General features: G+C 44.4%; 1 protein-coding gene across 1 annotated transcript in view; it reads left to right on the forward strand.

Moving 5' to 3' along the window:
- The first annotated feature begins 13,458 nt into the window (after positions 1-13,458).
- The window catches only part of SH3D19 (SH3 domain containing 19), a 199,603-nt gene continuing 187,531 nt past the window's right edge, over positions 13,459-25,530 (forward strand). Inside the window, exon 1 of the mRNA XM_056119057.1 lies at positions 13,459-13,696. Within this exon, the coding sequence (XP_055975032.1) occupies positions 13,585-13,696 (112 nt within the window). The 5' untranslated portion in view covers positions 13,459-13,584. The remainder of the gene's footprint in view (positions 13,697-25,530) is intronic.

A 25,530-nucleotide genomic window follows, 5' to 3' on the forward strand; every position in this document is an offset into this window, starting at 1 on the left:
ATGAACAATGGGAGGACAGTGACAGTGACAGTGACATCACAGTATGAGGATGAGAACCTGGCTTTGCCAGATTCTAAGTTCTCTCTCTGCTCCTGCTATCTTGGTGATCCCTCCAGTATGGCTTCAGGTTCCAAGAGAGAAACACAGAAGAGAAGGGTGTGTCTCGGGCAGCGACGGGCAGATTGGCACTGGAGCTCAGAGGGCTGGAGCAGTGGGCAGTGGGAAACAGTAGAGGCTGGTCTCAGACAGGCTACCAACGGCTTCCAACTATTGAAGCTCATAAAATGTGTCTCATAAATTTTCTCATGATATTTAGCTCTAAGAACTGCTGAAGCTGGACATTCCCTTTGGAGTGCATGAAATAAGACAAGCTCTGTGCAAGACATTTTGGGTCTTGCTAAGGTCAATGTAGTGGGTTTGTTGCTGAGGAAGAGTTCTGACAATTGCTATGGAGACACTACAGAAGCAAAAAAAGAAGCAAAAAAAAAAATGTTTGTCATCCAAAAACAAAATCATAAGAGAGTGCAGTAAATCAAAGGTCCATACACAACGAGGTTTGAAGAGAAATTTCCAGAAAGGAAGTTGAAATTGACCAAGTTCAAGTCCTTCAAAATCCATCAGCTTTTCAGTCTAGATCTGAGCTGGAATCCTTCCATGTAACAGTATGTTTCCTTTCATTGTTCTGTGGCTTCTTTAGTCAACAGATAGATAGAAGAAATTTACCTTTAATCTCTGAACTATGTGCTTGAAAGTATCGTATGATTAGCTTAATTTATTTAACAAAGGGTGATACAAGGGCAGTGCTTGGAGCTACCAGTGGTGCAGGAGTCAGGGTCAGGCCTCACATATGCTCGGCATGTGCTCTACCACTTGAGCTCCATCTCCAACCCTGAAATTTGACGTGATTTGCTTTTTGGAACTCGTTACTTTTTAAAAGTGGGAGATGGGGTGGGGATGATCTCCAGGAGTTTCTGGGGACTCAGAGGCCTTTCCTGGCTGCACTCTGTTCAACAGAGCATACCTGAGTGGTCAGTGTTGGGCCAGGCAATGAAGTGTTGCACAGACTGGTGTCCTAGGGGTCACCAGGGTCACCCCCAGAGGCCAATGTGGTCCCAGAGACTGAAGTCAGAGACTGGAGTACGCAAAGCATCTATTTCACTTCTTTGAACTATCTCTCTGATCCAACTCTTTAAACAGAAGGAACTGAAATGCCATTTGTTTTCTTCTGGGAGAAAAAAGGAAATTAATTTCTGCTTAGTTATTTTTAATAACATACTTGGCACTGATTTTAAATTTTGCAGAAAAAAATCATTAGCATTAAATTTCAATAAAGAACAATTTAAGAAAATGATCGGTAGCTACTTAATCCAACATGTTCTTAAAGCATAACTTAAATGAAAGCAAATCAAGTGAGTTCATTTCAACATCACTTTTTCTTGTTCTCACTTTTTGAAAAGCTACTTTAGGTTAAAATATTTTACTTATTTGACCAAACTCTCACGAAGACAATGTTTATGAGAAACGGTCTCGTTCCTGATGTTCCATTCGCTCTCAACAGAACGAACATCTCCGAGTGCAACAGTTATGTGTACCTAGGTCGAGAAGTCAGCATGACGAATGACCTGGCACCTGAGTTGCACAGGAGAAAGAGAGCGGCTTGGAACACCTACAAGAGCATCGAAGAAATAGCTAAGAGGACAAAGAACCTCTGGTTCGGGCACATCTCTTCAATGTCACTGTTCTTCCTGCATTAACATATGCCTCAGAGACCTGGGCCCTTCGAAAACATGATGAGAATGCTATTCGGGTCTCCCAAAGAGGAATCGAAAGAGCTATGCTTGGAGTATCACGCTTCACTCAAATGAGAGAAAGATTCCAGAGTTCCTCTGTTGATGGTCAAGAATCAGGGATGCCGTCTTGTTTGCCAAGGCATCAAAAATCAGATGGACTGGACACATAATGCAATTGGAGACGACCGCTGGACTAGGGCCATTACCAACTGGATTACCCTGAATGATCGGTTTGAGGCTCTTCATGTTCCTGGAGTGAGCAGATGCCATTGGGCTATACTAGCATGCAACAGGGATGAATACAGATGTTATTGGTGCCCGCTCGAGCAAATCGATGAGTAATGGGATGTCAAGTGATCAAGTGACCAAAATGAATATGAGGACACCTGTGCTTAGTGTCTGTCCCTTGCACACAGACACAATCAGAGGGACACAGACCTTGCTTTAGTGCGGTTTGTAGTCTAAACAGGTATTCCCCATTTTTTGAAAGCTTATATTCAGAGAGAAAGTTCAAGGCACTAAAGTGATCTCAGTCTTTCAGCAACAAGAAAATGGTTCTACCCTATACTTGAAAGAGCTTAGGAAAAGAATCTTTTCTAGACTGCTCAATTAAGAACCCAACCCACACCCTGATTTTGACTTGGTGAAAGACTATAGACAAAATCCAGTTGAGTCAGTCTTGGTCCATGTCATATACAACTGTGAGCTATTATGCGGTGACTGCTGTATTGAACTGCTAAATTTGTGACAGATTATTTTTAAGCAATAGAAAACTAATATGTCAAAGATTATAAAGTGAACTGTGAGCAACAACAACAAAATAACAGGCCAAAAATGGAATTATTTACGTCAAGTCCCACTGAAAATTTATATCTAACTTACTTAGTAATTAGGGCCTCTCCCCAAAATGGAATTTTCAACCAATTAATCTGGAATTTCCTGTCCAGCCCTAGTGGGATCATCTTTGTGATATGACCCTTCCTGTCTTCCTTTAAGGGAAAATGAAATTTTAGAATTAATTTCTCATTTACACTAGCCACATATGGCCACCACATTGGACAACATGGAGATAGAGCTTTGCCATCATCACAAAAAATTCTTTTGAACAGCAAAACAAAACAAAAGAAAAAACAGGCAAAATAAAATAACTCCCCTCACACCCACCCCCACACAGTTGAGGTTTATTTCATCTTCACATACATGAAGTCTAGATGTATGAAAGCCTATGGTAGGTAAACCTTTTCCATGATTTTCAGGAGTGTCCAAGCTTTTAGATTTTCAACATTTGGCTTCCATCTGTGGTTAAATATGGCTGCTACCAGTTCCAGACATTACATTCAAATTTTAGTCAATAGAGGGAAGGGATGAAGAAAGGCAGGCATCTTCCCCTTAATACATTTTCCTAAAGTTGCAAATAGCATTTCCCATTGATTAGAATTTAACCATCTGGTTGCACTAATGCCATGGGACACTGGGGAATGTTTATTCCTGACCAAAAATTACTAAGACCTCAGATACAGGAGAGATCTGGCAGTTTCAGCCAAGAGTGTCTCCAATGTCCTTTTATTTCCTATGGGACCCTATGTCCTCTCTCCCTTGTTTTTACCTCTATAGTTAGTGAATCTGGTACATTCCCCAGATTTTCCTGGGGTTAGCACTAAACCTTCTCCACTCCTCCCTGGCCAGTCACAGACAAGAAAATCAGGATATCACTTATGTCATTTCTTCTACGAATCTCTGAGGAACAACCCTGTGTGCAGTGAACAGCTACATCCTCAGTACTTAGAGCAGTGTCTCCAAGTCTGCACTTCATAGACAGCAATAGTTTATATGGGGTTTCCTATGTGGTAGGAGCTGTTTTAGGGCCTTTATGTGTGCCTTAGGAGTTGAATTGTGTTCCCTTTCACCCACAAATTCCTGCTCAAGTTTTAGTGCTTCAGAAGATGGCCTTACTAGGAAATAGAGTAAGTGTAGTGCAGTTTCTTGAAATGTCTTGGTGGAATAGGGAGAGCCCCCAATCCAAGGGCTGATATGATTAAAAAAGAGTGTTTGGGAGCCAGCGAGATAATACAGGAGTTAAGGCACTTGGCTTGAGTATGGACAAAGTTGCATTGACTCCCTGGACCACACGATTTCCCCAAGTCCCATCAGGTGCAGTCCTGAATGCCCATAGTACTGCCAGATGTGACCATGGAGGTCCCAAGCACCGCTGGGGGAGCCTGAGCAATCTTTGGCACCACAGGGCTTGAGCAACACCCAGTCTCAGGCCCTCACAGTGAATTGCTGACCCAGTTAGCCAACAATTGCAGGAAGGAGCCCCTGGGCCTCTGAGTTCTGTCCCCCCCCCCCCCCCCCCATCACCATAAATAAAGGGAACGTTTGGTGACGGAGACATACACAAGAGGAGAATACCATGATGTGAAGAAGGAACCATGTGGCCATGAGTCAAGGAGGGAAGCTGAGCAGTGCTGGGTGTGGAGTGAGCCGAGCTGGGTGTGGAGTGAGGAATGCTGGGTGTGGCCCAAACATTATTTTAAAAACCACAAGGTGCTCAAGGGCTACTCCTGGCTTTATGCTCAGGAGGGACCAGATGTGGTCAAGAAGATTGCCTTAACCCCTGCACTATCTCTCTGGACCAAAGATTAACATTTGACCTGATTGGAGAACATAAGAGCTTCTAGCTCGCTGTAACTAAACAACTTAACCTGTGTCTTCTTCAGATATGTCGAGAGTTTGAACAAAAATGTCCATCAGTCAGAAAATGAACTTTCATTTTAGATACTTCATTGTGTTTTATGATATTTGAACCCGCAGCTACAGCTCCTGGAAGTGCTGGTCTTGATTTTGCAAACGTGGCTTCATTTTTATTTGACAAGAAGGACTGATCATAATCGCTTGTTCTATGGATGTGTTTTTGAGAGATTTGGATTGTATGCTCACATGTTTTATGAATTTATTGTTGATGAAATAATTCTTATTTTTAAAGCTATTAGTATCATCTGCTTCTTGCTTCAGGTTTCATATATGTGTTGGAGTTTTTGCTGAAGGGAGGCACAGCTAAAGTTGAAGCAACACTCTGCAAAGATGGGGTTTAATTCTCCAGAACACAGCATGCATTGAGATTATATCTGAGCAACCCTTCTTTCTTTCTTTCTTTCTTTCTTTCTTTCTTTCTTTCTTTCTTTCTTTCTTTCCTCTCCTTCCTTTCTCTTTCTTTCTTTCTTTCCTCTTCTTTCTTTCTTTCTTTCTCTCATCCCACCTTTCTTCCCTTCCTTCCTTCTTTCTTTCTTTCTTTCTTTCTTTCTTTCTTTCTTTCTTTCTTTCTTTCTTTCCTCTCCTTTCTTTCTCTTTCTTTCTTTCTTTCTTTCTTTCTTTCTTTCTTTCTTTCTTTCTTTTCTCTCCTTCCTTTCTTTCTTTCTCTTTCTTTCTTTCTTTCTTTTCTCTCATTTCTTTTCTCTTCTTTCTTTCTTTCTTTCTTTCTTTCTTTCTTTCTTTCTTTCTTTCTTTCTTTTCTCTCCTTTCTTCTTTCTTTCCTCTCCTTTCTTTCTTTCTTTCTCTCTCTTTCTTTCTTTCTTTTCTCTCCTTCCTTCCTTTCTTTCTTTCTCTTTCTTTCTTTCTTTTCTCTCATTTCTTTTCTCTCCTTTCTTTCTTTCTTTCTTTCTTTCTTTCTTCCTCTCCTTCCTTCCTTCCTTCCTTCCTTCCCTCCTTCCTTCCTTCTTTCTTTCTTTCTTTCTTTCTTTCTTTCTTTCTTTCTTTCTTTTCTCTCCTTTCTTTTCTCTTTCTTTCTTTCTTTCTTTCTTTCTTTCTTTCTTCCTCTCCTTCCTTCCTTCCCTCCCTCCCTCCCTCCCTCCCCTCTCTCTCTTTCTTTCTTTCTTTCTTTCTCTCATCCCACCTTTCTTCCCTTCCTTCCTTCTTTCTTTCTTTCTTTCTTTCTTTCTTTCTTTCTTTCTTTCTCTTCCATCCCACTTTCCTTCCCTCCCTCCCTCCCTCCCTTCCTTTCTTTCTTTCTTTCTTTCTTTCTTTCTTTCTTTCTTTCTTTCTTTCCCTGTGGTGCTGAGTGTCCACAGGGAAATGAGGGTGGTGGAGGTCAGGGCAGGGGGAGTGGTTCACTCATCATAATTCCCAATGACCTACCAAATCATGTATCCTATAGGTTCTAGACTCCTGATATCAATAGGGCCGTATTCTTTCACAGAGGACAGCGCAAGGGTCCAATTAAACGATGTGATTTTACTTATTGATTATAAGGGAAATGCCCAGTATGGCTTAGGGCCCTTGAACCACACCTAATGGTGCTCAGGTCAGGGACCACTAGGCCTATACCACTGCAGGGGAGTGGGGTTTGGAGGGAAGCTACAGTGCCAGGAATAGAAATCAAGGACTTGCCTGTGATAAGCATGTGCTCTTCATTCAAGCTAAACTCATGCCCAGAATGAAAATCTGTGACTACCTGAACTCTACATAGCCAGAAACCAGCAGGTGAAAAGAGTAACCCCTCTGGGTTGGGCAGGACACTGGGAAGAACAGCAGGTGGTAGAGCTAACTCCACAGTCAAACAGAGGCATTGTGGGGACTCAATAACCCACTTGGATGCTCTTAGTTCTTGGCTCCCAACTCTCACTGAAAATCATCAAGGGAAGTACCTGCAACTGAGAAAGGTATGAGGCCTAGGAGTTGACATAGCTCAGTGAGGAAAGTTTGGGTCCTATCTCCAGGTAAACCACCCACAGCAGCACAAAAGGAACCTAGAATAAATGATGAAGAAGCGGCTATGACAGCAGAGGTAACCCCCAGAAACAATGGCAGGTATGCAGAGCAACCAGCCATAGTTACTTCCTGAATATACCTGGTGAAGTGGATTTCTCTGGTGCAGGGCGTGGGCGGAGACTGTGACTGCCCCAGTGATGACCACTCCCTTCAGGAAAGCTTGCCTTGCTCAGCTACAAAGGATATGGTGCACTGGGAACCTTGAGCTAGTGGCTCCTTCAATGCCTTCCTCAATTTCCAAGCAGCCTTCACCAAAGGCAGAGCAAGTTGGTGACTCAAGGGCCTTTGCACTATGGGACTCTAGAAGCGTTGGTAGGGCTGCCAGGGTGTGATAGTTCTCTTTGACTCTTATTTCTATATTTCCTGTTCCTTTCACAGGTGATACTCTGTAGGAAACTTCGTGTTCTCCTACCTCTCTTTCTGCGGTCAATTCCTGGGGATTCTCAGCCAGCTTACTACATAACTAATGGCCACGAAACCCCGGTGACATAAAATATTAAGCATTTCTTACTGCTCATGCATTTGGAGGCCAGCTGGGCAGCAGTTTTGGTGTCTGAGTGTCTGAGATCAGCTCTTGGATAGATAAGTAGTTCTGCTGAGCCCAGCTGAGTTCTCTCACATGTTTTGGGCACTGCGATTTGAGGCTGTCTACAAGGCCCCAATTGATGTCTCATTCTCTAAGGCTTAGCTTGGTTTGCTCACATGAGTGGTAGTAGAATACTTTCAAGAGAACATACTGAAACAAGTCAGGTCTCTTTTTTTTTGGGGGGGGTCACACAGGCGATGCTCAGGGGTTAGTCCTGGCTCTGCACTCAGAAGTCACTCCTGGCGGTGCTCAGGGGACCATATGGGATGCCAGGGCCCGAACCCGGGTCAGCTGTGTGGAAGGCAAATGCCCTGTCCGCTGTACTATCGGTCTGGCCCCAAGCCAGTTCTCTTTATGTCATGGAATTTCACTGTCATTTCTGCAATGTGTCAAAGCAAATCACTAGGACCAGAGAGGGAGCTTGGATTTCTGGAACACCTGCCTGACAAGCACAGAATCCTGAGTTTGATCTTCCAACACTAAAGACCTAATCTGAACTACTGGGTGTAACTCTGGTGGCCCCCAGCAACCCTTTGTTTTTTTTTTTACTTCCCCACTCTCCCCCTAGCACCCCTTTGGAGGTCCCCATATCAATGAACAAACAACAGAAAAATAGCAAATATTCAAATCAGTTTAATCCCCTGGGGTAGGGCAGCACATACTGATGCAGGAGAGGAAGAGTCCTAATTTAAAGGCTATCGTGAGTAGAGGGCCTAAATTCTTTGCCTTGCACAACTGAACCAGGAATAGCTTCAGAGCACTGTGAACTGTGCCCCATCCAAAAAATAAAAGTCAAGTTTTAAAGTGTGGGAAGCACAAAGAAATAGGGAATTATTCAAAGGCTTTCCCACAGGAAGAATTCCCTTGAGAGTGAAGTGTATTAGACAAAAATTTTAACTAAGATATATCTATTGTGCTGTGTTTTGCTTTTAATTTTATTATTATTATTATTTTAAAAACCAAGGGTCAGGAAAATCATTCAGGGGTGGAGCAAGGAGGAGGCCTAGATTCAATTCCTGACTATTGCACAGTTCCCTAAGCACTGCCTCTGAACATCACCAAATGTGACACAAACAAAAAAGGGAAAATAAAATTTTTTTGTGGTGGTGTCAGGAATCAAATCCAAGGCTTCACACATGCAAAGCAAGTGCTCTATTGCTAAGCGGCCACACTGGCCCTAAAATAATGAGAAGTTACAGCACATAGAATATATGATAAATAATAAACATCCCTGGTAATGGATTGGTGTTAAAACCTATGCCTAAAACTCAATCATAAATATCTTTGTAACTTCATAATTCACAGTGATTCAAAAAAATTAATTAAAAAGAAGGGAAGATAATAAACATCTGAAGTCCACCATCCTATTTTAAGAAATCTTCAAATTGCCATATTTGGTTTAGATATCTTACTTGATTGGCTAGAGCGATAGCACAGCGGTAGGGCGTTTGACTTGCGTGAAGCCAGCCTGGCTGAGCTGGGTTCAATTCCTCTGCCCCAACTCGGAGAGCCCAGCAAGCTACTGAGAGTATCTCGCCCAAAGGCAAAGCCTGGCAAGCTCCCCATGACATATTCAATATGCCAAACAAAGTAACAACAAGTCTCACAATGGAGATGTTACTGGTGCCCGCTCAACAAATCGATGAACAATGGGAGGACAGTGCTACAGTGCTTATTTGATTTATTTAAGTTTTCGAGCCCCCTTCAGCTGTGTTCAGGTTTGTTCCTGGATTTATGCTCAGAGATCACTCCTGGAGGTACTTGGGGGACCATATGTGATGCCAGGGATTAAATCTGAGTTGACTGCATACAAAGAAATTCTCCAGCCCTATATATATTTTATCTAAAGAAGAAAAAAACCTCGGGGAGACCAGAGTGATAGTACAGTGGGTAGGGTGTTTGTTTGCCTTGCATGCAGACAAACTGGGTTCGATCTCCGGCATCCCATACGGTCACCTGAGCACCACCTGAAGTAATTCCTGAGTGCAGAACCAGGAGTAACTCCTGAGCATCACCAAGTGTTACCCAAGAAGCAAAAAAGAAGAAGAAAAAACAAAAAAAAAAGCTCTGAAGTACTACAGTTTGTTTCAGGTCACACCCAGTGGTGCAAGGGAATACTAAGGATTAAACTTGGGTCAGCTGTGTGCAAGGCAACTGCCCTACACACTGTACTATTGCTCTGGTCCCATGAAATACCAGACTTTAGGAAAAAACAAGTAGTATCCCTGTCAATCCTTGCTTGTCTTATTTGTTTTGTTTTGGGACCCTACCTGGCAGTACTCACTGGATATATGCAAGCATCTGAACCTCTGAGCTATACCTTAACCCAACTTTTTGTCTTCTTACATCTTCAGCTATATGTTTTATTGTTCATTTAATTTTGCTTTGGGGGCCACACCCAGAACTGCTAAGGGGACTACTGCCATCTTGGTGCTCAGGGTTCACTCCTGGCAGCCTCCTAGGGAAACCAGGCACTACCAGGGGCCAGACCTGGGCCTCCTGCACACAGCATCGTTGAATTCTCTCTGATCTGGCTATACATTTTCAATTTTAAAATAATTTTTATTTGACTTAAATGATTAGACATTCACGCCTCTGGTGATGCAGCAGGGAAAACTGGAATTAAATTCATTCAGTCTTTAAACAAATATTTAGTGTGCCTTCTATTTCCCAGTCTGTATTTATACAGTATACTCTTACTATAACAAGAATAAGAATAACTGAGCCCAACTCTTCTTCTACTCTGAGTCAACTTCCTTCTTTCCTTTCTTCCTTCTTCCCTCCCTCCCTTTTTTCCTTTCCTCCTTTCTCTCTAGGCAGTGCTTAGAGCTTACTCCTGACTTTCTACTCGGGAATCACTCCTGATGTTGCTCCAGTGAACACAGACTCAGAGATTTGAACCGAGGTCAACCACATGCAAGGCAAAAGCCTCGCCCTCTCTATGGTGGTGAATCTATTTTCATTCCAAGTTTCTAAACATTTCCTTCTATGGACTTGGCTCTTGCATCACTTGGGGTGGGTAGGAGGTTTTGGCAGATTTATTTAGCTGTGAGTTGGCCACACCTTTGGTTTTCTTTCATATGATTAAATTATTATTTGTAATTCCTATCTAGTTTCTCTACTTCTATTTGATGATTTCATAGTGCAGTTTCTTGTGTGTGTGTGTGTGTGTGTGTGTGTGTTTTGGTTTTTGGGTCACACTCAGTGGTGCTTAGGACTTACTCCTGGCTCTGCACGTTCTCCTGATGGGCCTTGTGGACCATATGGGATGACAGGAATTGAATTCAGGTCAGTTGCATGCAAGGCTGTACTATCGCTCTGTTCCCTCGCAGTCTAGTTCCTCCCTGACTTGCTTTCTTCTTTTTTGGTGAGTGGGTTATAGTTTTGTTTTTGCTCTTCTTTTTTGTTTTGTTTTTAAATAGTTCTACTGAGATCTATTTTACATGCCATAGATTTAATCTTAGTATATTAACAGTGGTCCAAACATTGCAACTCCCTGATTTTATAGCATTTTCATCATTTCACAAACAATCGTAGGGTTGAAGAGACAATCCGAAGGGCTAGTGTGCATGCTTTGTACATGAGCATTGCCAGGGAGCAACCTAGACAGAAGTCCCTGAGAACCACTAGATGTGGTCTAAATATCTCGCCCTCCTTGGGCTGGAGAGATAGCACAGCGGGTAGGGCGTTTGCCTTGCACGCGGCCACCCAGGTACGATTCCCAGGATCCCATATGGTCCCCTGAGCACTGCCAGGAGTAACTTCTGAGTGCAGAGCCAGGAGTAACCCCTGTGCATCGCCGGGTGTGATCCAAAAAAAGGAATAAATAAATAAATAAACATCTCCCCCTCCTCTATTTCACTCCCCTCCAAGAAAAAAAAAAAGAGACAGAGACAAAGTGGGTGATCCTGGACACTTTGGTAGCGGTGAGGTGAGACAACGGTAAAGACCAGAACGATAGATGTCAACACCATCACAAATATATTACCTGAACTTTAATAAATTCACTGTATCACTGTATCACTGTCCTCCCGTTGTTCATCGATTTGCTCGAGCGAGCCCAGTAACGTCTCCATTGGAGACTTTGTTGTTACTGTGTCTGGCATATCGAATACGTCACGAGTAGCTTGCCAGGCTCTGCCGTGCGGGCGAGATACTTTCGGTAGCTTGCCAGGCTCTTCGAGAGGGGCGGAGGAATCGAACTCGGGTCGGCCATGTTGGCTGCATGCAAGGCAAACGCCCTACCGCTGTGCTACCTGAACTTTAATAAATTGGCTACAAAGGTGGGGGGGAAGACAAATCAAAGGACATTGACAATGGAATTAAAAATACCCAAAGAGAAGATGGTGATGGTTGGGAGGGCGATAAGGTGTGTATGGGCACAGGATGAAAAAAAAAATCCTGTGATTCCTTGTTCTCTATCCCTGCAACCCCTAATCTGCTTTCAGTTTCCCAGGACTAAATTCTCCTGAGTATCTCCTTTCCTTCAAGTTAATTTCAAATAGTCCAAATATCTACTCATTTAACTGATTCTCTAGTACTGAAGTGCTAACTTGGGGATTTCAGATCTGAACTCAATTCCACAAAATTGATTGTGACTCTCTTATCAGATGAATGGCAGAAGGATTTTCCTGGAGCCCCAACCATCACTACTGAAAAGGCAAGAAAACCATGCTCAGGCATGGTGGCCATTTCTCTTTTCAGCGGTCCTTTCTCCTTCTTGTTCTCTCTTCGATGCGAACATTAAGGTGCTCTCACAATCTCTCAGAGAGCAAGAGTTTGGAAGATAAGTTCTGTTCATTCCCCAAGGGAGTTCTCTACAGGTCAAGTCCAGGCAATCTTCCTACCTTCTGTGTTCATTACCTTTTCTGAGATTCTAGGATCTTTTCTGTTATGAAGGGGTGTGTGTGTGTGTGTGTGAGTGTGTGTGAGTGTGTGTGAGTGTGTGTGTGTGTGTGTGTGCGTGTGCTCCTCACGTACGCGGTAACTCTCTTATACCTTTCTCCTCGGCTTGGGAAATTTTCACAGGAGAGGTTCTTGCACTAGAAACTGCTTTAGATTTCAGCTTCCCGTTGCCATAGCCAGAGCTCCTGACCTTTCGCCAAGTCATCTCTCTAGAATTTGGTGTGGGGTCCTGAAATACATGTTCTTCCTGGACTTCAAGGAGGGTGGGATTCACTTTCTAATTCTAAATTAAGGCTTTATTTAAAGAGCACCCAACAGTACTCATGGATGAAGCTTGAGGCGTGTGTGTGTGTGTGTGTGTGTGTGGATGATGTGTAAGTGTGGGGATTAGAACCCAGGTCCTGACAGCTGCAGGCAAGACACGCCCTTATCTCTCATACTGTCTCTTCCCCACTACATTAGACTTTTGATTAAAGAGGGCTTGGGGGGGGGTGGGTGGGAGAGCCATAGTACAGCGAGTCAGGTGTACAGCTTACCTTGCACCGTGACACCACTGGGTGTGGCCCCAACCCCGAACTCAACCCCCCTCCCCCCACCACCACCACGAAAGAGCACTTTTAGGTTCACAGCAAAACTGGGCTCAAGCCCAGAGGTCTTCTAAGCCTACAGGGTCTATAGGAGGGTCCACGCCCCTCCTATACCTTCCCCAGGCCCAACACCAGCAACACACACACACACACACACACACACGCACAATCACACACACGCTCCCCACGGCCGGTGGTCTTTACGTTACAACTGTGGACCCTACATTGGCACTGGCACATCATAATCGCCCAAACTCTGCAGGGTACCTTAGGGCTCCCTCTTTCCCTCTTGCAGTTGTTCTTTCTGCGGGTTCGGACACACGTCTAAAGACATGCATCCAGCCGCAGAGAATCAGGCAGAGTCGCCTCCCTGTCCCTGAAGTCCCAGCAGTCCGGACAGCGCTGGCTTTGAAGCAGGGGAGAAGAGAGAAAAAGGGAAAACAGCAGAGCTGGCCCCCGGCCAGGGCAAGTTTGGCTTCCCAGTGCCGCGGCTCCCAGCTGTCCCATCTCCCGGGCCCGGCCGGCGCAGGTCCCTCCTCCCGCTCCTTTTGTTTAAGTGTCAAGCAAATGGGTTTCCTGTTGACACCGGAATATTGTGAAAGGGCAGGAAGAGGCCAGGCCACCTCCTCGCTCCCCCCTTCCTAGCCCGTTTTGCGGAGTTCGCTCACGTCGGCTCGGGGCGGGCGGCCCCGGGGCCCGGAACCCCTCCCCGAGAAGGCGAGGCCCGGCCGGCCGCCACCGTGCGGGGCGGGGAAGGGGACGCGGCCCGGGCAGAGCCGGGGCGCGGGGAGCGCGAGCAGGAGGCCGCGGCCGCAGCCGCCGCCGCCGCCGCCGGGGCGCCCGCGAGGAGGCGGGACCCGGCTCGGCCCGCGCCGCCGCTGCAGGTGGACTCGGCCGCGGCCGCCGGCGGAGCCCGAGGGAGCCGGGCGTGGGCCAGCGCGGCTCGCCCATGGCCGAGGGCCGGCGGCGGGAGGACGAAGAGGAGGAACTGCGCGAGCGGCGGGAGCTCGGGGGTCCGCGGCGCTCCCGGGGCCGGGCGCTCTCGGGCCACTCGGCCGCAGGTAAGGGGCGACGGGGACGCGCCGAGGAGGGCAGCGTTGGCGCCGGGCGCACGGAGGCCGGAGGGACCTGGAGGGGGCGGAGAGAGGGCGTGTGGCTTTGGCGTTGCCCAGCCTCGCTTTTGGGCCCGAGCCCAGGGACGCGCGCGGCGGGGCCGCGAGCATCCCGGGTCCGAGCCGCCGGGGGCGCGCAGCCCGGGCCTGCAGCCGGCCTCAGCTCGGGATGAGTCACCGGCCACCGGGGAGTTCGCGGGGACCGGCCGTCGAAGCGGAGCACGACCCTGCCCGAGGGCCTGGGCGGTTCTGCGGCCCCGGGTCAAACCACGTGCCGGGCGTCTAGATTATTTTTGGGGTGTCTCCGAAACTTCGGACTCGCCCCCTTCTTCCCCCACCGCTAGGGCGCACCAGTTTTCTGTAGGACCTGCTGCTGTGCGTGACAGTCGTTCTCCCCAACCACTAATTCCCACAGTAGAGCATCCCCAGAAAGAGAAAGGAGAGAGAGAGAGAGAGAGAGAGAGAGAGAGAGAGAGAGAGAGAGAGAGAGAGAGAGAAGGAAAGGGAGGGAGGGAGGGAGGGAGGGAAGGAAGGAAGGAAGGAAGGAAGGAAAGAAGGAAGGAAGGAAGGAAGGAAGGAAGGAAGGAAGGAAGGAAGGAAGGGAGGGAGGGAGGGGAAGGCAAGAAGGAAGCAAGCAAACAGTTCTTTTGGATCGAGCCTCATTTCTGGGCCTTACAGTGTCCCAAAGTCTTCCATTTGGGGTGTGCACGAAAGCAGCACGGATCAATAGTTGGGCCCAGCCAGCAAGTGGGAGATCCACGCCCCCTCCACTTCCGGGGTCAGCTTGGCCGAGAAACGCAGAGGAGGGGAAATTAGTTGCTCTTTGGTTCCAACTGGCCGGGCCGGTTATTAGAAAACAAAGAGGGAAGAAAGAAACTAGAGCAAGTGAGAAGCGAGGAGGAAGATTCGATGAGAACTGTAAGGGCCTTTCCAGCGAGTGGAATAGAGCGAACATTCTATCATGCGCTTCGGTGTGGTTCGCTGAGCCACCAAGAGAAAGTTGGGAACTAAGATAGTGAATAGTGTGTGTGCGCTCGCGCGTCTGTGTGTACTCGCTCTCGCAGGGTGTGGGCGAAAGGTTTAAAAATGGGGTGAAACGGAGGAATTTGAGGAGAACAAGAATAATTGACGCCGTTGGTAGAATCTCGAAACCATACAAGTAAAATAACCCCCCCAAAACAAAACAAAAAAACTCACAACCAACCTTTTTTCCTGGGTAAATGGATTTGGTCCCCCAGCACTGCCTAAGCACAGAATCAGGAATATCTGTTGAGAAGTTCTAATGTGACCCCCAACCCCTCCCGGCACATTCTTACATTCATTTTTAGGATTTTTCTTCAGTATACTGTATGGCTGTTGACTATCTACACAAACACCAACCAAGTATCTTGAAAATAATTGATAGTTTTGCTCAGTGTAAGTCCAGACCTAGTGAAATCATGAGTAATGGCCAGGTGTGAGATAGTGTTGGCAAGAATACAATGAAAAAAAAAAAGTTACTAAGTTTACTTCTTGAGATCCTGACTTAAAAAGTGCCTTCACTTTGGGTTCCTGTAATCATGACAGATTCACTCACTCGAACAAGAAATTTCATTGTTAGGAGCTATTTTGGAGTTCAGATAAGGTGGGATTCAGATCAGTATTTATGGTTTAGTTGCAATATGTATAATCAATATCCCAAAATGGGGCGAAATGACATTTTGTAACTTTTCGGCCCTAACCAGTCCTTAATTTCCCAAGACAGACAGAAGCCTTTCTATGTTCTGTGATAATATTTTGCTGAGACTTGACATTGTATGTATTTTTTTCCCCCACTTATCAACCAATGTGTGCAATTTCTAACCATTTAATAGGCTCTTTTTCTATTCAAGGGTGAAGGACAGAACTATGAAGTGTGTAGATGGGATGAAATTTCTATTACAGCCAGTCTGTCTTTGGGGATAAATTGTTTAATAGCTTACATTCTGGTTCGGACTCTCCTTTCTCTTCAGAAACAGTGTATTTCAAACACATCACATTCCTTACCAAGCTTGGGCATTTGTTAGTTTCAGTTGTGTAGAATGCTTTCTCTCTTCAAACCAGAGAATATAAACTAGCCCAGAGGCTTAATGTTTCTCCCACCTAACAACTTTCTAATCTTTTACCTTTTCTATTTGCTTCCTCTTTTCTATATCACCTTAAAACCTAAAGCTTTTCTTTTTCCTCCATTTCATATAACTTAATGCCATAAACATGTTTGTTTTCATGCAAGGTTTATGAATTTGAGGGAATGTATGAGCTCTCTTCATGCTAAATTTAGAGGTGGTTGTGGAAGTATACTTCTTTTTTGCAATGTACTTTCAGAAGGGTGTATAAAACCTATAAATTATAAAGTAAAACTCTTGTAGCCTATGCCAAGTGGAGGACTAGAACATTGTCAGTTCCTTCGAAGCCGACTTCTATCCCTCTGAGGCATAACCTCTTCTTTGCTGTTGAGGGGAACTATTTTTTTCATTTTTGTGATGATTTCCTTTTTTTATGATTTTATGTTTTACACGACGTATCTGCATTCTTATAGTATTATTAGTTCTTCTTACGTTATAAAAACTTACAAGTGAATGCATCCTTATGCATTCCAGAATACCACGCTTTTCATACAAGATTAAACCTGTTAGATTTATCCATGTCATTTACATGCAGTCATAGTTTTTGTGTATTGTGTCATAAACATTTGATTATATACTTTATATATTATTATAGTTGATTGTATAAATGTCATCTATTTATTTGGTTTATCTGGCATTGATTTGATGGAAATCTCAAATATTATTGGCTACATGTGTTACATGGGGCTGGAGAGATAGCACAGTGGTAGGGCGTTTGCCTTGCATGCAGCCAACATGGCCGACCTGAGTTCGATTCCTCCACCCCTCTAGGAGAGCCCGGCCAGCTACGAGAGTATCTCGCCCGCACAGCAGAGCCTGGCAAGCTCCCCGTGATGTATTCGATATGCCAAGCACAGTAACAACAAAGTCTCCAGTGGAGACTTTACTGGGCCTGCTCGAGCAAATCGATGAACAACAGGAGGACAGTGACAGTGACATGTGTTACATATATTTTCCATCCTCTGGCTTTAAAAAGGTAAGGTAAAGGCCCTCCCGTTATCGTCGATTTGCTCGAGCGGGCCCAGTAACGTCTCCATTGGAGACTTTGTTGTTACTGTGTCTGGCATATCGAATACTCTTGGTAGCTTGCCGGGCTCTCCGAGAGGGGCGGAGGAATCGAACTCGGGTCAGCCATGTTGTCCGCTTGTAAGGCGAAAGCCCTACCCGCTGTGCTATCGCTCCAGCCCTTTAAAAAAGTTTGTTTTTTTGTTTTGGTGATATCTGCTGGTGCTTTGGCTCTACTCCTGGCTCTCTGCTGAGGAGTCACTCCAAGTGGTGCTCAGGAGACCGTGTGGTGCTGGAGACTGAACCCAGGTTGCCCACACGCAGACATGCACTCAACCTGTTGAGTTAGCTCTCTAGCCCTCAATGGTTATTTTTCCCCTCAGTTTTTGGGTCAGACATAGCATTGCTCATGGGTCATTCCTGATTCTGCACTCAGGAATTGCTCCTGGTGTTGTTCGGAAGACTGTATGGGATGTAGGGGATCAAACCAGGTTGGTCGCTGTGTGCAAGACTCTCGACTTATTTTTTGAAAATTTCTGTAAGGTTTCATTTGATGTAAAAATTATATTTCCTTGTAGGTATACTTATGAATCCTTTTCATTGTAGTCAGTGTTTCTTTTCCCTGACCTATCTGTCACCCTTGACTAAAGATGCTTTCCCTTTTTCAGGGTCCTAAAGATACTTCTACCCCCCCCCCTTCCCCCCCAAATATCCTATGTTGTTTGCTAAAGGTTTCATTCTTTTATTTTCTGGGGGAATGGAGCTAGAATTCTCATTAGACTCACACGTGGGCATGAAAACCTCTGACCAGTAGCTCACTGCAGTCACCTGGGTCATGAGATCACCTGAGGGATGGAGTCCTAGGCTGGGAATGGTGGAGCAAGAAAGCAGAGACAACTAATCATAGATGGATTGCCTGATGGTACAGTCATCATGTGAGGTTTTGGTTACTTTCCTCTCATGTTTGAGGACCAACAGTCTTGTTCATTGTTACCTTAGATTTCTAGAACCAGCAGCTCAATGCAATTCCTAATCAATCCTAATGATTTTTTTTTTTGTCTCTTTGTGTGTCTAATGAACTCTGTAAGAATAATGAACTTAACTTTTTGTTACTGTTTTCTACTTTATTATGTGACCTTGGAGCGGTCACTTAGAGCTCTCCTTTTTTGTATCCTTGGAATGGAAGCTATTTATTCTCTAACTGCAGATTTATTATGGGGAATATGTAAACTACAAGTTCTTAAAAGGGGGCTCTGGCCATTCTTGGGACAAGTTTAAGTGTACTGCCAAGAAACCTATAGAATCTGAAAATATTATTTTGTTAGCTTGTTAGTTTTTGGGACACACCTGGCTGTGCTCTGCACTTTTGGCTCTGTGTTCAGGGATCATTCCTGGTGGTGCTCAGATACTCAGGGGACCGTCTGTGGTACCGGGAATCTACCTAGGTTGGCCACATCCACGGCAAGTGTTTTAACCCCTGTTCTATTTTTCTGGCTCTGAAAATATTAAAAAAAAATTTTTTTTGCAATTTTCTTAGTGCCAGCTTTAAATACTTAACAGAAGAAATAAGTAGAAGCTGTGAAGGGAGGTGATTTTGTCCCAACTCTAATACTGATGCTTATGAGCAATTAATACTTGTATTGCTGATGAGTCCTTCTCATGCTTCACCAGGCTGCTGTATAGGATTCAGCTTTGTTTTTGACACTTTGGTTGCCATCTTTATTATACCAGAGTATTGTTTCCTGAAGATACATTCATCAAGGACTTGCTACACTGGGAAATGGTTAAATAGCTTTTCATAGAGCTGGCTTAGAACAAGGGACACAGAAGAAAAGGGTTGCATACCATGTGGAGGATTTGTTTTTCTGGCCATAAATATCACCATTTTCAAACAGTTTTTTGAAACTAGCACAGAGGTATTCACATACAATTTTAAGGACTCGCCTCCTGCCCAGTGGAGCTATCCTAAAAAAATGATTCTTTCCTGTCTTATTACCACAGTCTTATTACCACACCCCTGTTTTTCTATTCCTCCATGAGGATTCCCCTTCAACTCCCACATTACCTTGGGGAAGAGATAACTTGGAGCCATCTGCAGATTTCAAGGTAGATATGTGGACTCAAATGAGGTTTAACTACAGTCAGTGACGGGCGTGGCTTGTGAGTGGAATTCATTTGGAATAAAGAGTGGTATTGCAAGTTTTTAAGTCTGCAGGCATGCATTTTAATATTGCTTCTAATGAAATGCTTAATAACATGAAATGGCCATATCATAAACATTTTCTCCCTTACGCTGTTCTATTTCTATTTCTTCATAAGAAAGAAAATTTCATAGTATAAAGGTTAAGCAGCATGCCTAGCATGCGACTGCAACCGTGACCTGTTTTGAATCCCAGCACTGTCAGGAGTGACCCCTGAGCACTGCTGGGGTGCCCCTCCCCCCAAAAAGAAAGAAAAATTATTTGGGACTTGGAGATAGTTGGAGATAGTTCAGTGGCTAAAAATACTTGCCTCTCAAGTGTGAGGCAGCGCCTTTGATCCCTGTGCATTTTTGCCATCCTAGCAACCCTGCTGTTGGTGCCTGACAACTCTGCTCTGAGTGGTCTCTGGTGCTGGAAGCAGTTTCTAGTGGTTACAGGCTGAAGCACTGAAACTAAAATTTTTGTGTGATTCCCCTCCCCCGTCCCCTCCCTTGCGAGTATATGAGCGTTAGGAAAGTGGAACAGTGGTGCGTATAAGCACTATAGCACTGTAGTGCTGTCCTTCCGTTGTTCATCAATTTGCTCGAGCGGACACCAGTAACATCTCTATTGTGAGATTTCTTGTTGCTGTTTTTGACATATCGAATACGCCATGGGTAGCTTGCCAGGCTCTGCTGTGCGGGCGGGATACTCTTGGTAGCTTGCCAGGCTCTCCAAGAGGGAAGGAGGAATAGAACCCAGGTCGGCCACATGCAAGGCAAATGTCCTCCCGCTGTGCTATTGCTCCAGTTCATGGTCACTGTGGAGAGGAATGAATTTACTATGCAACCTCTGTAAGTTTTATTATTTAAATCAGGCAGCATGAAGAGCAGACACGATTTTTTCTGTTTTTCGTCTTCGGCAAGAAGCCAAGAAGAGTGAGTTCATTGTGTATCTGGGGTGATGTCTGTGACTAGTCTCTACTGTCTAAGAAGGAGGCCATAGGGTCGTCTGGCCTCTGGCATTTCATTCTGTAGGCCTCCATTTCTTCCCTGTGGGATAAGCACCACAGCTAAAATTGTGTGACTTCCAGTGAGCACAGCAAATAAAGGAGTGTGTCCTTAGCTAGTACCACAACCCAAAAGGTGTGGAGCCCCACAACCAAGTGTGGCACCATGACCCTAGTCATCACAACATCAGCCAGAAAAGGAAGGGGATTTAAAAACAGAAGAGAAAGAAAACAAAAGTTCTTGAGTTACCAAACTTTGTAACTTTATAACATTTGTGAAGCAATGAGACCCCTAATTTATGCTTCTCTAACTCTAACATGCTTTTAAATCACCTAGAGATCACTATAAAATTGCAGATCCTAGAGCTGACTAGAAAGAGCAGTGGGTAGGGTACTTGCCTTGAATGTGGCTGATCCAGATTTGACACTGGCACCATATATTAAAATACTGGGGGGAATGGCAGATTTTGATTTAGTAGTATCCCAGCAGATCTGACCAGTTTTAGGTTTTTGTGGTCAGCAATTAAGACAGTAACCACCAGATGACTTCAGTAGAACCATTCACATAGATACATCTCTGTGAGCTGAATCTTTAATGGAATCAACAACAGTAGTAATAGAAGTAGCCCCCCCCACCAACTCCCCAGCAACAGTAACCAGCAAGTTCACCTGTAGCACATAAGGACCTGAGCTTATATTTTAGTGTATCCCCTATTGGTTACACTCTATTTATACTCTATGTAAATGCGGGCTTGTGGGACTGACCAATGAAATTGTGTGTGGCCTATGTAAATAAGATAGCGGGATTTAGCAGTTGGAGGTCTAGGTCCTCTGGCTTCTCCCTCATCACTGCCTGCCTAACATTCCTTCCTTTAGCAGTGCATGCTCTGAATTCTTCTAGGGACACTGGATTGAAGATCCAGCTTCTGAAGCTGCTTCCTGCTGGGAAAGGACAGTGCTTTCTTATAGGGCTTCCTTCTTGAAGTCTATTAGGTCTGCAGTGGTGGGTGAGTCAAATTCTGGCATGGTAGGTTAATTGGCTTATGATCTGTGTTTGGTAGTTCAAAACAGTGGTTGGTAAAGTGGTTGAAGACGGGCATCCTTTATATGGGAGTAAGTTGAAAGTGAGGATGAAAGTGGTAATTAGAGTAACAGATACAAGTTAGAAAACCAGGTCACTGCTGGTTGTTACTTAGTGTGAGGCTTTGAAGAGGCTTTTTGATTCTTGTAAATGTTTGGATTGATAATCTGTTTTTCTGGTCACCCTTGGAGTCAGACCTTTGACCTCTGTGTGTGAGGGTTCTACCTCTTCACCAGAAAGTGATGAGTTTACCTTGGGATCCCAGGAAACTCATGGCTGCGAGGCAGAGAATTCTAGAGAGTTTGGTCCATTTAGGAGGTAAAGACCCCAGGAGGTCACTTGACAGTCAAATAGTAGGTCCATGTGGATGAAGGGCCTCCCACACAGGGCTCTGAAGGAGCTAAGATGAGGCAGTGCACATCCAAAGCAAAGCTAGAGGGAGAGCCTGTCACCAGTTTTGAGAACTTTGCTGACTTTGCTTTCTGATTTGTGTCTTCGAGTTCAGACTTGCTCTCTCCACTTTGCCTGATGATTAAGGTCTCCATGTGGAAAGTAAACAATACTTAATTCCCAGAGCCTTGGCCATCTGCTTGGTTACCTCTGTGGTTGACATTGTGAGCTACAGGGTAGCCTGAATCTGGGAATTATTTCCTGGAGAAGTTCCTTAGTTACTTCGGGTGCTCTTTCATTCCTGGTAAGGAATGCCTCTATTCATGTGGTAAACGTGTCCACGGAAACCTGCAAATATTTGAACCCACTGTGTGGGGGCAACTGAGTCAAGTCCAGTTGCCAGTCCTCTCTGAGATATGTGCCATGTACCTTTGTGTACTTGGGAGTACACAATTAACTTGGGAGGCTGAGTGCCCTGTGGGTTGTTGTAAGCATAGATGTCACAGCTCTGACAAACCTGTTCTGAAACCTTAAAAATACCTAAATTATTTCTGACCCCAAATCCTGGTTCCTGGGGTTAAAATTACTGCTGAGTTCTTGACTTCTGTTGCCTGAGATTTCTTGTTCCTTATGATTTTATATCCCTTGACACCAGGAAATTGAGGATCTCAGTGGTATTTTCTAGTGATCTCTGTGTTGTAGGGAAGCAGATCACCCCCATGTTGGATGAGCTTTCCTAGTATGAGACGCAAGTTCTCAAAATCTTTTCTCAGCCTGACCTATAAAACGAGGACTGTTTCAGAAGCCCTGAGGAATTTTGGTTCACATGAGATGTGTGGACTCTCCCTCATGTCCCACTCAAAAGTAAATAGGTATTTAGAACCCTCCACTACTGGTATGCTGAAGAAAGCATCCAAAACTGTAACCCGCTGGGATGCGGGAGGAACATGCCCCAAGAGGGATGTGGATTTGGGATAATGACATGTCCTTTATTGCTCTTTAGTCATGTGCTATCCATTCTGAATTGGGTTTTCTTATTGCTGAGACTGGAGATTCACATAGGTACTAACCAGTTTTCAGAAGGTTGGGAGGGGATCTAGGTGAAGAGATGCTAACTCTGGTGATGGGGTTGGAAGTTGTAAACCTGAAATTACTTTTGACAGGATTGTAAAATCACAGAGCCTAAATTAAAAAAAATTTTTTTAAGTAGACAGTGCTTAGACAACAACCAGGACTAAGACAACTTTAGAGACAGCCTGTGTAATATGCAAGGTTATCAACTTCTGCTGAATGAATTAGAAAGGACTATCTTTAAACTAGGGCTTTATGAAAGAAAAGAATGGCTTAGGAAACAATATATCAAACAACAATTAGTTTGATATGGGCTGGAATAAAATACTGCTTTTTGGCAACAGCCATTCTATTGACAATGATTTTTTTTTGGTTTCTTTTATTTTTCGACCACTCCTGGTATTGCTTGTGGAATCATGTGCAGTTCCAGAAAGATTGAACCTGAGATCAGCTGTGTGCAAGACAAGCATCTTACCTGTTGTATTAGTTCTCTGGCCTCAGGCAACTAATTTTTTAAAAAGGATGCACAGTGGAGTTCATGCACAATTCAATCAGCTGATCAGTGGCTGAATAAATAGCAGTACTCCTACATAAAAAAATAAAAATAAAAAAAATAAAAAGGATGCACAACGGGGCCAGAATGATAGTACAGCAGACAGGGCTGTATTTGATCCTCAGCATCACATATGATCACTGGAGCATCTCTAGGAGTCACTCCTGAGTCTAGTGCCAGTAACATCCCCTAAGCACTGCTGAGGATGGCCCTTAACAACCCCATTATTTTGCCTTGCACACTGATCCAGGTTCTATCCCCAGTATCCTGTGTGCGCCCCTGAGAACTTCCGGGAGTAATTCCTGAGTGCAGAGCCAGGAGTAACCCCTGAGCATCTCTGGGTGTCAACAAAATAGCCAAATAGATAAATAAAATAATAAAAAAAAGAACAAATTGGCCTGTATTGCAAAAGGAGTTTGTTTATTTTTATACGTATCTGTTTTGTATCATTTTACTCTAGTCAGATACTAGTTCTTATAATAGATTCCAACTAAAATAAATTATGTTAATGTGCAGTAGAGATGTCTAACATGTCAATGAAAGCAATCTTTAGGAATTTCTAAAGAGGGGCAAGAGAGATACTGTAGGGGTCAAAGTGTTTGCCTTGCATGTTTCTTACCCTTATTTGATCCTCAGCATCACATATGGTTCCTGGGGCCTTGTTAGGGGTCACTCCTGAGTATAGTGCCAGTAACAGCCCCTAAACACTGCTGAGTATGGTCCTTAACAACCCCCACCCACTCCTTCCCACAAATACCCAAACAAATAGTTTCTAAAGAAACAAAGTTTTCAGGAAGCTAGTGGCTGACAGTCAATTGAAAAAACAATTATTTATCACTTGTTTTGGAAACATACCCAGCAGTGCTCAGGGCTTCCTCCTGACTTTGTGCACAGGGGTCACTCCTGGCAGGTTTTGGGGACCATATGGGTGCAGGAATCAAACCCAGGTTGGCCACAATGCCCTACCCGCTACACCATCTCTCCAGCCCCAGAGAGAGCTATCTTTTCACATAGCACAAAGAATAGTTGGACATACAGGATCTCCATATCCTCTCTCCCATTCTCCTGCAAAACCAATCTAGTGCCCAGGCTATTGTATTTTAAACTTCCCTGTTCTGGTCACATTTCCTGATTTCCCAGTTTTTATTGTGGCCAGACCACTGGAACAGAAAACAGGTAAGGTGTTTCTTCTTTAGAGACTGTGGGTCAAATTCCCCCCCCCTCCCCCCACTAGATTTAAACACACAAGCTAAAGAGGATTCTTGGTGGCAAAGTGTCTCACTTCACATCAAGCCCAAGATCTGTAGTTGCCCAATGATTGAAAATCCAATTGCATGCTTCATCAAAAGATGTCCTTGTATCCCATTTGTTGGGGGACTGGGAGTCATTGAAGCATCCCTTTCTTTCCTCATTTCCCGCTTAACAGTAGGGGTTTGGGGTCTAGCCTGAGGTTCTGCATTTCAACATCTCTTCAAAGATGCTGCTGTCTGAACCATGTGTTATATAACAGTATCTTTGATTATCTGTGCCTCACTGCCAGAGCTCTCAGCTGTGACTGGACATCAGAGTCAACTAGAGAACTTTATCTTTATTTTTATTATCTTAATTATGTTTGCGTGTTTATCTTCATTATGTTTGTTTGGTTGGTTTGGGCATACTGCCAGCAGTGCTCAGGGTGCTGCTCACGGGTTGGTCTCAGTAGTGCTCAGAGGACTAAGCCAGAGATAATGTCCAGGGCTCCCGCATGTTCTGCCTGTGCTCCAGCCCTTTGAACTATCTCCCTGACCCCTCATCTAAAGAGCTTTCAAAAAGATGTTTGTTTATGACTTTACCCTCAGATTACTTATAGAATACCTGATTACTTATAGTTTCTGGGGGAGCTAGATGTTTGAAGTTCTATGTCAAGACTTGTTCTTTCTAACTGTGTTATTAAAACATATGCTGAGAATTGGAGCGAGAGATCAATGGGCTAGAGTGCATGCTTTGCAGGCAGGAGATCTGACAGGCAGGAGATCTGAGTTTGATCACAGCACTGCATATGATCCCTAAGCACTGCCAGGAACAACCCCTAAGCTACAAGCTGGAAGTAGCCCCTGAGCACCAGTGTGTGTGACCCAACAAATAAAAGAGCACAAAAACAAAATTGTATATATTTCAGTGGTTTCTATATGAATTGTTATTCAGATGGTGGTTTTCCCATCATAAATAACTCACTGTGATGATTGTTAGCCAAAGACTATATAAATGGAATTCACCATGCGTTTTATAAGTGGTTTTTACTAAGTCCTTCTATTATAGTCTAAGAAGATTTTTCATAAAAAGTGGTATAGAGCACTCTCATTGAACTAAC

The sequence above is a fragment of the Sorex fumeus genome, unplaced genomic scaffold, assembly GCF_029834395.1.
Source record: "Sorex fumeus unplaced genomic scaffold, SorFum_2.1 ptg000039l, whole genome shotgun sequence".
Classification (NCBI taxonomy): domain Eukaryota; kingdom Metazoa; phylum Chordata; class Mammalia; order Eulipotyphla; family Soricidae; genus Sorex; species Sorex fumeus.